Consider the following 12,348-nt stretch of genomic DNA (forward strand, 5'->3'; position numbering starts at 1 on the left):
TATGAGGCAGGCACACCCACTTTACAGATGAGAAAACTGCCAGGAGATTAAGTAACTTCCCCAAGGTATATCACTAGCAGACTGCTGCACTGCCACAATTCAAACCCCCAACTCTTTGTGCACACCTCTAATTTCTGTGCTGCACTGCTGTATCAAACCGGCTGTGGAATGCAAAACCAGGTAAGCACAAACCACATTAAATTATTGAAGAAGTGAAAATAGAGGCTCAAAGTGCATGTCTTAGTCTGTTTTGTGCTGCTATAACAGAATACCTTAGACTGGGTAATTTACAAGGATCAGAAATTTACTGGCTCACAGTTCTGGAGGCTAGGAAGTCTAACATCAAGCCACTGGCAGGTTTGGTTATTATGATTCTAGGATGGCACCTTGAACACTGCATCCTCACATGGTGGAAGGCAGAAGGGCAAAAAGAGGGCAAGAGGGGACCAAACTTGCCCTTTTATCATGGTATTCATTTCACTTGTGAGGGTGGAGCTTTCATGACCTAATCGCCTCTTAAAGAGTCCCACCTCTTAATACAGTTACAATGGAAATTACATTTCAACATGAGTTTGGAGGGGACAAACATTCAAACCATAGCAGCAAGTATCCTGAGAAAGTTCTATGATAAGATTGTAAAGCATGCACAAACACTTTATATCATCTACTTTTGTTGATCAAAAACTTATTTTGCTAATATTCAAGTTACTGGAAAAATGACTCTGGGAGGAGCAAACCACTAGGAAATGGCTGATGGGCTTTAATTATTATTATTTGTTGTTATTATTTTTTTGAGACAGGGTCTCCCTCCATCACCCAAGCTGGAGTGTAGTGGTGCGATTACAACTCACTGCAGCCTCAAACTCCCGGACTCTGGTGATCCTCCCACCTTAGCCTCCTGAGTAGCAGGGACTATAGACATAAGCCACCATGCCTGGCTATAATTTTTTCTTAAAAGTGTAATGCAAAGTTACCCTTAAGGCAGAGAGATAATTTCATCTTTTGAGCAAACTTCTTTTAAACTGAGAATTTTGCCAAAATGTTCTTTGTTTCACAAATATAAAGGAAATAGAGAACAGTTTTTGCTAAAATGTGACTGGTGACTTTAAGACTCTGCAGTTTGTGAAAGTATTCTGATGAGTGTTATAAATTGGATGCATCTTCACTTTAGCTGAGTGAAATCTTACAGTCCAAAAAAAAGGTTATCTTTCATGTTTCTGGATAGTCTTCCTTATGCCTAAAAAGTTGGGTTTGTTCCTGGAAGAGTAAGAGTGCGTACGTGCCCATGTAACATGTGCGTGCCTTTTTGGTCCAAGCATTTACTCATAAAAGATTATGAGATTAAGGAAAGAGATAGATGGAGGCTCGTTTTTATCTTTATCTCATACTGAAAGGAAAGACTAACACAAAATTTACTGCTCTGTGTACCATCACTTATATTGGATTGTGGGGGGTTAACACAGTTACTTATGACAAAATAAGCTGGGAAGTTACCTAGCGTGATGGCTCTGTCTAGGCGCTGAGCAACAGACCATATCTTGCAGATTGTTGAGGGGATTTTGCTTAACTCAAACTTTGGACCCAGAGAGGAGTTATCCCTCCCAGTCTAAGGCCTGTCTTCTTTCCTGCCCCAGGATGATAGTCACTGGGCTCCATGGTCAGGAGGTGCCTGGAGATTCCTGATGACGGGGCTTCTTCTAACCCGCAGCTCTGGGAAGGCCAGTAGCTGTTGCACTGTAGGTCCCTTAGTCACATTTGGAAGCCAGTGCAAGGCAGTCTCTATGTTATACTCCTAGTACCCCTAAGCTTTCAGAGATGTTCTAGTAAAGATTACCTATTTTCCATTCTTTGGGAAATTAAGGGAGAATCCTCAGAGGAGAAGTAGTAAAAGCAAGTGAAGTATCTTAGAGAAACCAGTTAAGCGAATGTAAGAGGTCATAAGCCAAGCTCCACAGCCACAGTGGCCTAGCCAAGATGGCTGGTGGTGGTCATCTGTGGAACATAAAATCATACTTTGTGGATTCCCAAGGAAATGTGGGCTTTTGACAAAACCTACACATAAACAATCACATTTTGTTGGTAGAGCTCAGTGGCTTTAAAAAATTGAAGTACTATCACAGACACTAGGGCAGCTAAGGTCACATTGGTTACACTGTACCTAAATTCACCTCTATTTTGCTATAGATGTTATGAGTGCTTAAAAAAATGTTTTTAAGCAGTTCATGATGTACCCCCCCATAAAAAAATTCGAAAATTGTGTTCTGTGGAACACTAGTTCTCCAGCATATTAATAGGTGTTATACAAAAGAGGTGTCCACAGTTAAGTAACTTTGGGAAATAGTGAGAAAAACAAAGTTAAATAAGTTTATCACAAGATTTCTCAGAACCTTTATACACCAATGTGAATTGTGAAGCTCTGAGAAAGGTTTATAAAAATACAGCTTTTCCAAAACGTATTTGACTTTGCAAATTTATTTTGTCAAGCATGTAGACAAGGGTCAGTGCTCTGAAAAATAAACTTTTGAAAATACCAACCTAGTATAATCTCTTTTAAAGTACCAATATTTAAAAACATTTTTATTTTATTTTATTTTATTTTTTTCTTGAGACGGAGTCTCGTTCTGTTGCCCTGGCTGGAGTCCAGTGGCATGATCTTGGCTCACTGCAACCTCTGCCTGCCAGGTTCAAGCAATTCTCCTGCCTCAGCCTCACAAATAGCTGGGACTACAGGCATGCACCACCACGCCCAGCTGATTTTTTGTATTTTTAGTAGAGATGGGGTTTCACCATGCCAGCCAGGCTGCTCTCGAACTCCTGACCTCGTGATCCGCCCACCTCGGCCTCCCAAAGTGCTGGGATAGCAGGCATGAGCCACCGCACCCAGCCAAAAATACAAGACAATCAAACTAGTTTTCTTTGGAAGTGACTGAGCTAAAACAACTTCTTTCTTTTTCTAGCATCCCCAATTTTATGTTCCTAGGTAGAAATGTACGAAATCTTAAAAATCTTGTAAATAAATAAAACCAACCAATCTCGTGTTGCATCCTAAAGATAGTCTCTTAGCAAAACACATAAAACAACAGGTGTCATTTAAAATATTTAGGCAAGTTTATATTCTTTACTCTTATAAAGACAGCATTACCGTCAACCAGTTTTTTTCTTAACCAAGCTGACCTTTAAAAAGAAACCTGTCATCCTAAAGGAACAGTTTACAAATATGTGAAATATATGTTCTTTATTAATCCTTGGATACTTAGAAATGAGTAGATTTAAGGTTCATTGTTGTTTTTGTTTTTTATTTTATTATTTTAAAATTTGTTTTTAGAGATAGGGTCTTGCTTTGTTGCTCAGGCTGGAGTGCAGTGGCACGATCATTGCTCACTGCAGCCTTGAACTCCTGAGCTCAAGCCATCCTCCTGCCTCAGCCTCCTAAGTAGCAGGGACTACGGAGGCTTGCTACCACACCTGGCTATTTATTTATTTATTTTTGTAGAGATGGGTCTCACTATGTTGCCCAGGCAGATTTCAAACCCCTGGGCACAAGTTATCCTCCTACGTTGGCCTTCCAAAGTGTTGGGATCACAGGTGTGAGCCACTGTGCCCAGCCTATTTTCTTTCTTTTTGAGACAGGGTCTCACTTGGTCACTCAGGCTGGAGTGCAATGGCGTGAACACAGCTCACTGCAGCCTTGACCTCCCAGGTGGAAGCAATCTTCCTGCCTCAGCCTCTCAAGTAGCTGGGACCACAGGCATACACCATTACACCCAGCTATTTAAAAAAATTTTTTTTTGAATAAATGCAGTCTCACCATGTTGCCCAGGCTATGTTTTTAAAATATAAACTTTCCCTTCCTGCCACACCCAAATCAGACATGCTTGTAACTCAGTGATATCTTCAGTCTTTCTCTGTAACTCTCCTCATTAGTATTCACTGACAGCTTCCCTTTGAGCTCTTCATCTCAAACTCACTTTCACCATCTCCTAAAGGTTCAGCACTAATAATGATTCTACTACTGCTCTGTCACCTAGTCTTGCGGATAGTAGCTCTTAACACCTTTGTTCATTTTTTTTCCAACATACCAATAGAGTAAGAAGTAAGAGAAAATTAGTTGGGATTAAGTTTTTAAACTTTTATGTTTCATATTTCTATTCTCAAACCAGCTTCTTTTTCTTAGTACTGCCAATGTAAGGATGAGTTCAGTGAACAGTTTTAAATTCAACCCTGAACTAGAGCTCAGAGTCATTCATGAGCCATTACAAGAAATGTAAGAACTTCACTAATCTGGATTTTGGTACCAAATTAATTTCCCTGGTGTAGGTCTGGTCTAACAATAACAATTGATTTCTTTAAAATCTGAAATAATTGGTACGAGAGCATAAGCAAGTATACAAAATGAAGTACTCTCAATATGGCTCTTAAAAGGGTTTAGTTCATGACATTAAAGTACATTTAACCACAGGAATTCCTGCCCCAAGAAGATCTCACATTCACACCATGGTGTGCTGTCTATGACAAGAACAGATGTTATCAGTATGAAGAGAGCTCACAAAAAGCAATCTCCATCTAAATGTTAAATCACTATACCTAACACACAGAGAGATGAGGAAAGAAGTGGAGTAGGAGGAGGCGGACATTGGCACAGTGATCTGAGACCATTTAGATGGTACACATTTCCTTTTCCAAATATGCTGGAAAAAACCTACATGAGAAATTATTACCTTTGCTGTGACATATTTTGAATCCCATCTGTTGAACACTTGCCTGGCCCAGCACTGTACTAGGTCTTCTCTCATAGAATCCTGCTCTCAGCTGCAAATGAGTCCCCATCACTGCAAAGAGCAGTAGACTAGGATTCTGCTGCTACTAAGAGCTAATGTCTAGTGAGTGCTTCCTTTGTGCATTATGAATGCTCTTCTGCCAGGTTCCTACATGCTTACTCCCTCACTCTCCCTCAGGTCTTCACTCAAATGTCGCTCAGTGAAGCCTTCTCTGACCACCAATTTAAAATTGCAGCTCTGCCTGCAGCCTTCCTTATCCTGCCTTGCATGCCGCCCTTACTACCATATAACATTCGAATACAGCTTACTTGTTTTATCTTTTCCCTCACTAAAATGTAAGCTATGTAAGGACAGGAGTTTTTCCCCATTTACTTTGTTCACTGCTGTATCTCTAGTGTCTAGAACAATAACTGACAAAAATATTTTAATTCTCACAAAAGCCCCATGAGGGACAACTACTATCCTTATTATATAAATTAGGAAATGGAAGCTTAGCATGACTTGCCCAAAGTCACATGGCAAGTGTGTTGCAGCAACAAAATGGAATGAACTAGTGACATGCTGCAGCAACATGGACAAATCCCAAGTGCTTTATTCTGAAAGACTGGTTCAATAAGCTACATACTGTATAATTCCATTAACGTGACTTTCTGGAAAGGGCAAAACTATGGAAAACAGATCAGTGGCTGTTTGAGTACAGGAAGGGGATTACCACAAAAGGGCATAGGGGATCCTTTGAGGGTGATGGAAATGATTCATGGCTTAACTGTGATGGAGTAACACGACTACACTTTTACCAAAATTCAGAGAATTATACACTACAAGGGTAACTAATTTACTATGTAAGGGTAGGTATAATAATGTTCCCTCCCTCTGCCCCTAAAGATTGTTCATGTTTTAATCCCCAAATCTGTGAATGCTATCTTGCATGGCAAAGGGACTTTGCAGATGTGATTAAGGATCTTGAGATGGGGAGATTATCCTGAATTATCTGGGTGGATGCAATCTAATCACAAGGGTCCTTATAAGACAGAGTCAGGAGAGTGGGTCAGAGAAAGATTTGAAGATGCTGTGTTGCTGACTTCGAACAGAAAGGTGCCATAAACTAAGGAACGTGGGCAGCCACTAGAAGCTGGGAAAGGCAAGGAAACTGATACACCCTTAGAGCCTACAGAAAGAACTAGGCCTGGCAACAGCCAGTGAGACAGATTTTGGAGTTCTAAGCTAGAGAATAAATATGTGCTGCTTTCAACCATCTTTTAAGTTTGTGAAAATTTGTAAGATGAGCAATAGGAAACTAATACAATAAATTATACTGCAACAAACCTGACTTTATAAAAAAGATAAGGGAATATTTTTAGCATGGTACAGTCAATGAAGTGTGGTTTGGCTAAACCAATAGCCCTGGGTCAGAAATATGACTGTGACATTTGCTTATTACTTAATCTCAGATATGTTAATTAACCTCATCGGAATATGTGCTATCTGTAAACTATTTCCAATAAGACTTCGTAAAAATTGTTGTAGAGATTAAAGAATATAATTTATATAAAACACTTAGCTCATTCTTAGAACTTCATATGCTTTCAATAAATGATTATTATTTTACAGAAGGTATGTGAATTACTGAGTATCATGGGACATTTTTATATTAGAATATATATTGTAAATACAATATATACCTGAAATTTCTTTAGTAACCCCAAAGCACTACTTCGTGGCGATAATCTGAGCCAATCTAGGGAAACAATACTTAGATTCCCTCCCTGTATCTGTATTGTTTATATGTAAAAGTCATGTGCCAAAATAGTTCCAGGTTACTGCTTTTAACTATTGCATTATGATAGGTACTACTCTGAGATGGTCTCATCCTTTATAGTGTGACCAAATTATTCTGCAAAACAGCGTCTGAATCTAAATCTCTATTTGTATACAATGAACATCTGTCCAACCTGTATTTCTGGCCCTTTTTTGGGATCTATGTAGGGAACTGGTTCATTGTATGTTCTTGCATTTGTGTTAATGAATTTAGCATAATATATACGTCCTCTTCCGACATGTGGTTTTGAATGTTGCATGCTTTTTCCAGGTTTTTTTTGTTTAATTTCTTCATTTTCAGTTACATATGCTATAGCAGCATCCTCTATTTTATGATGTCTGAAAAACACAAATAGTAAATCATTTACCCAAGTAACCATTAAAATATTGAGTGAAAATTACATAAAATAAGATTTAAATATATTACAAACATCAGTCAAGACAATTTAGGCTGTATTAATAGTTAAAAGAGTTTGTGCTATTAAAATGTAGGAGGCCATTTTCTAATTCTAAATCATATAAGCGATAAAGGGATTTGTGTTAATAATGATTACTCATTATAATATACGAGTGCAGTGCACCACCTCTCATTTGCTTGGAGTAAAGAGAGAGTAGTGATTGGATTATGCTTCCAAATCATGTTTGCAGTACTTACGCGTGTGGACAAGTTACATCCTATATACTTAACTCATCTTCTTTAAAAGTTTTATTACCAAGAGAATGGCTTTATTCCCCCCTTGACCTAGTAAACAGCTATCTGGACAAGGAAATACACCAGTTAATTTTCAAAAGCTTGTCTGGCAAACTTAAAGCTACCAAAGGAGCACCATTATTATCTTTTCAAGAAAAGAACACTATATGGCAGTCAAAATAAATCTCTTCATTTTTTGCCACTAATAAGGACACTGCTACAAATATGAAAATTACTAAAATAAAATATTTTAAAAATGTACAAGAAGAAACAGCTTATCAGATTTTTCTCCTTTCAAATAAGGAGAAACTGAAATTATAAAAGGCAGTATTTTTAAAATTCACCTGCTTGAAAAATAAAGAATGAAATATATGAATTTGAATACTTTTTACATAGAAGCTTTTAAAATCAAAGCCGTGATCCCACAGCAAGTGAGTCAATGAAACCCCAAATTCACAGAGAAAGCAGGTAGCACTGTTTAACCTTACACACAGCCCTTAAAGTATAACACCTGCCTTCCTTCAAATGAATGCCAGGTCCATCTCTTCTATCGCATCATTTTCCTTTTTTTCCTTTTTGAGACGGAGTCTTACTCTGTTCCAGGCAGGAGTGGCACTATTTCCGCTCACGGCAACCTCTGCCTCCCAGGTTCAAGTGATTCTCCTGCCTCAGCCTCCCGAGTAGCTGGGACTACAGGTGTGCACCACCTCGCCTGACTAACTTTTGCATTTTTTTTCAGTAGAGACAGGGTTTCGCCATGTTGGCCAGGGTGGTCTTGAACTCCTGACCTCACGTGATCTGCCAGCCTCGGCCTCCCTAAGTGGTGGGATTATAGGCGTGAGCCACCGTGCCTGGCCTACGTCACTTTTCAATTAAAACCCTGAAGTAGTTTTCCATTCATTTGCAATAAAATACTGCCTCCTAATTGTACTCCTAAGGTCCTGTGTGAGTTGCCCCAGTGAATCTCTTCAGCCTCACTCAAGACCCTCCAACCAGACTGCCTTCTGTCAGTTCCAGGGACACATCAATCTCTTTCCCTTACGGCACCTGCACATGCTCTTCCCTCTGCCTGGACAGCTCTTTCCCAGCTCCCAGCACAGCTGGCTCAGGATATTTAGGGCTCAGCTTAAAACCATCTCCTCAGCAGCTTTTCCTAGATTTCCTTCCCCTGCCACATGTATTCTCTATTTTAGTACTTTGTTCATTTCTTTTATTAACACCACAATTTTTTATGTACCTAGTTTTTTGTTTACTTGTTTTTAGTAAGCACTACAAATATCCTTTACTAGTCAATAAGTTCCATGAAGGTGTAGATTGTTGAATTCATCACGTGCCCAACATCAGGAAAAGCATCCTGTTCATCCAAGGTAAATGGACTGCCATTATAATATTTACATATTTCTGGTGAATCTGCTGGAGTTGTTTACTCTGGCTTTGTTTGAATACCCTCAACCACCCCTCCAGTACACATAAAAGCAACATTCAGAATCCTCGGATTCTAGTTCCTTCTTCCCAAAAATTACTTTCTGCAAAGGATTTGGAAAAACTGATTACTGGTAAAGTGCAAAAAACTTCTCAACCTTTTTCTATTACCTTTCCAGAGATATAATTATTTATTTAAAGGTAGATTTATTGTAGGTCAATTTATTGTAGGCTTCTGGCATCAGTTTGTTCCACCTGTTTCTCATAGTTATCACCCAACAATATACTCTTGTAGTGATCAAGTCCTTGAAGAAAAGGACTGGGGCTATTTGCTTATATAGTTAAATTCATTTGATTAAGCACGTGTGGTATGAATGCCTATGGGTTGATAAGTAAGCGTGAAATACATGATTCTAGCAATCTCTTGCCAGAAGAAAAGCACAGATAAAAACACTGATGGGCTCTGAAGTGAGTCAGACAGGGACTGGAAGCCCAGTTCTGCCATATCTGAGCCTTTGTCTCATTTGCATGGTAGGAACAATACCTATTGTAAGAGATAGGAGAATAACATTGAATAATTCATTGTTTCAACAGATATTTATTGAGTTGCATGCCAGGTGCTGTTGGAGGCACTGATAATAAAGCAGTGACAAAACAAAAATTCCTGCCCTCATAGAGCTTACATTCTGATGGGGGAAAGGCAGATGAGAAAGTAAATTACATAGTCTGTTAAGTGCTAAGGACAATAATAAAATAGGGTATGGGAAAAGGGAGTGCATGTATGTGGGAGGTAGGTTTGCATTTTTAGGTAGGGTGGAGGCTGCACTGTGAAGGTGGCAATTGAAAAAGGAGGGGAGGAGAGAGCTAAGTGGATATTTGTGGGAAAAGCATTCCACCAGAGTGAACTGTAATTGCCAAAGCTTCCCAGCAGAAGTGTAACCATCCTTAGCGCACTGCTTCTAAAAGTATGGGCACTGGAATAGCAGCACTGGCATCAATTGTGACCTTGTTAGAAATACAAATTTATGGACCCCATTTCCTTTATGTACCTAGTTTTTTGTTTACTTGTTTTTAGTGAGTACTACAAACTCAGAAATCTCTGGGGCTGGTTCCCAGGAACGTGTTTTAACCAGCTGTTTAGCTGATTCTTATGCACGTTCAAATGTGAGAACCATTGTTCTAGGGTCAAAAATACAGACTTTGGAAGAAGTTATCACTGGCTCCACATCATTCCTGACTAGCTGCATGTACTACCTTGATTAATAGTCTCAATTTAAGGTACATCAGAATCACCTGGATGCCTTGGTGGAAGCCAGATTATTGAGCCCTAGCCATAGAGTTTCTGATTCAGTGTGTCTCGGGGGTGGGAAGTCCCCAAAATTTGCATTCCTAACAACCAGGTGCTGCTGATGTTGGTCTTTATCACTGCAGATGATAGCAGAAAGGGCTGTTTGCTGTAGCAGAGTCCTGTCAGAGGGAGGCAAGAAACGGGAAAGGGCGCGTTGTGTAGACTCCATAGGCCATTGGAGGAGCCTTGGCTTTTACTCTACGATGTGGGATGGAGAACAGCGATCTAACCTGGGCTGTAAAAGGTCCGCTCTGACTGCTGTGTTGAGGAGGCTGCAGAGGGGAAAGGGAAAAGCAAAGCCACCAACTGGAGGGCTGTTGCAGCATCCAGGCAAGAGAAGCTGGTACTTGGGACTGGGTGGGGACAGTACTGAAAGTGATGAACAGTGGTGAACATTCTGGATAATTTTAAAGGTAAAGCCTACAAAATCTGCTAATAATTGTGAGAATTGTGGATGACTTCAAGAATTTTAGACTTAGTAATGCAAGTCAAGTCCCTGACACTCAGTATGTGCTCAGTAAAACGGTGTGTTTTAAAAATTACTGTTGTAAGCGCTCAGCCAAGTGGAAATTAGAGAAGCAAGAGGACTGTCTGAGCTTGGCCTGGACTGTCCGTGCTGGACCCCGGCCTCCCCCTGAAGGAGGAAAATAGTTTTTGGAAGGGGAAATAAGACACGAAACTCCAGCACTTACTGATGCTTATCTTCCTTTCCCTCCATGGGCCTCTACGGGACCAGGCAGCGAGGAGCCTCCCGGGAAGAACAAGGACGCAGCCCTGTCAGGAAAAGCGCGCGCAAAGCGCCGCGACTATGACTCGCGCGTTGCTAAGCGACAGGCGCTAGGCCTCGGAAAGGGGCGTGGGGGCACCCCTGAAGTGCGCAGGCGCAGTAAGCGGGGTTGGTGGGGACTGTTGCTCACCATGCGCGACTGCGCAGCGAAGAGGGCGGGGTATGCCTGGCCGGGTCTCTAGGCGTGTGGGCTTGACGCCCTGCGTTTGAACTTGCCCTTCCCACTGTAGGGCCAGGAGGGGTGTTTGTCAGGACGGATTTGGTCCTTGAGGATTGGGGAAGGGGTGTTTCCGGAGCCGCCGGGCAGCGCTGCTCGCGTCTCCGCCGCGCCCGGAAGGTCGTGGCCCAGGCGCTACCACGGCCGCCCAAGCTGGCTGCAAAAGTGCGGGCCTGCGGAAAGGATACTTGTTTTCCCTTGAATTATTAAATACTGTGCGAGTCGTGATTCGTTGCTCCTGAGTTGCCTAGCCTTTACTCCAGAAAGCTTGGTTGTCACTGTTTTCCACCATTTCTGACAAAACCTTCCCCGGCTGGGCTGCCAGGATTAAAATAGAGCAAGGGAACACTCATCTCCTGCAAATGACGCTTCCTGCAGTGTGTGCATCTGTTGCAGCCTGAGCGGAGTTCGGAATAGGGTGGCTTATGCAGCGGGTTGGGGCTTGTACGTGTAGCACTTACCCCAAAAGAGCAAGCTCCTGGGAAAAGCCGTTGCTGACTTGCATCCACCTTCTGGCCCTGGAATTTCTTACTTTATTTCACCATTGCCTCCCAGTTTCCACTACCAGAGCCAAAAGTCTTTGGCATCTGTCATGGTAACTCATGCATTTCCCTGGATAACGGAAAACGAAAAGTGCGGAGTTGAATACTGCCTTATACTAGGCTATGCATATGCATATGTTTGGAATCCAGAGTCAGTGTTCGTGTGTGTATTTACATTCACCTTGGAGAGTGATGGGGAGAGCAGAGGTTGGTCCTAGGACTCATTTTATGTATGTGACCTGAAATCCTATCAGGAAGAAGAATATATGTATAGATTTGACACCTAGTGACCTAGATACCTGAGTGTGGACTTTGCTGTTAAAGACTGGACTGTGTGTGAGTGTGTCATTGTGTGTGTGTGTTTGGTGAGTGAGGAGTGGATGAGTAAATAAATATGGGGTGAGAGGGTTGAAAACCGGAAAGCAGAGGGAACTAATATCAGTTGAGCTTCCACTAGGGGACCATGCATTTGTTAGGCATTGTATTAACCACCACCTGCTTACCTGGTCTTATCCTAACCATCACACTGTGATTAAGAGCTTAGGGCCTGGGAGCAGTCAGTGTTTGAAACCTGGCTCTACCACTTACTAGGTAGTTCACTTGGGCAAACCACCTAACCTCTCTGAGCCTCAATTTTTTTCATCCACGAAATGGGGAAAATACCTAGGGTTGTTGTGAGGTGATGATTTAATACAGGCAGAGTACTGAGAGCAGGGCCCGATGCTTAGTAAGTGCTTTGTCATTA

General features: G+C 41.3%; 1 protein-coding gene across 3 annotated transcripts in view; it reads right to left on the bottom strand.

Moving 5' to 3' along the window:
• C13H2orf73 (chromosome 13 C2orf73 homolog) overlaps positions 1 to 10,889 on the bottom strand; it is a 30,496-nt gene extending 19,607 nt beyond the window's left edge. Inside the window, exons 1-2 of one of the 3 annotated variants that reach the window (XM_050753764.1) lie at positions 10,750 to 10,889; positions 6,731 to 6,935 (exon numbers count right to left, since the gene is read on the bottom strand). In XM_050753764.1, coding sequence (XP_050609721.1) covers positions 6,731 to 6,935; positions 10,750 to 10,775 — 231 coding nt within the window. In that variant the 5' untranslated portion in view covers positions 10,776 to 10,889. The remainder of the gene's footprint in view (positions 1 to 6,730; positions 6,936 to 10,749) is intronic. The other 2 variants (XR_007718712.1, XM_050753765.1) reach the window with 2 other exon arrangements.
• Positions 10,890 to 12,348: the final 1,459 nt, after the last annotated feature.

The sequence above is a fragment of the Macaca thibetana genome, chromosome 13, assembly GCF_024542745.1.
Source record: "Macaca thibetana thibetana isolate TM-01 chromosome 13, ASM2454274v1, whole genome shotgun sequence".
Classification (NCBI taxonomy): domain Eukaryota; kingdom Metazoa; phylum Chordata; class Mammalia; order Primates; family Cercopithecidae; genus Macaca; species Macaca thibetana.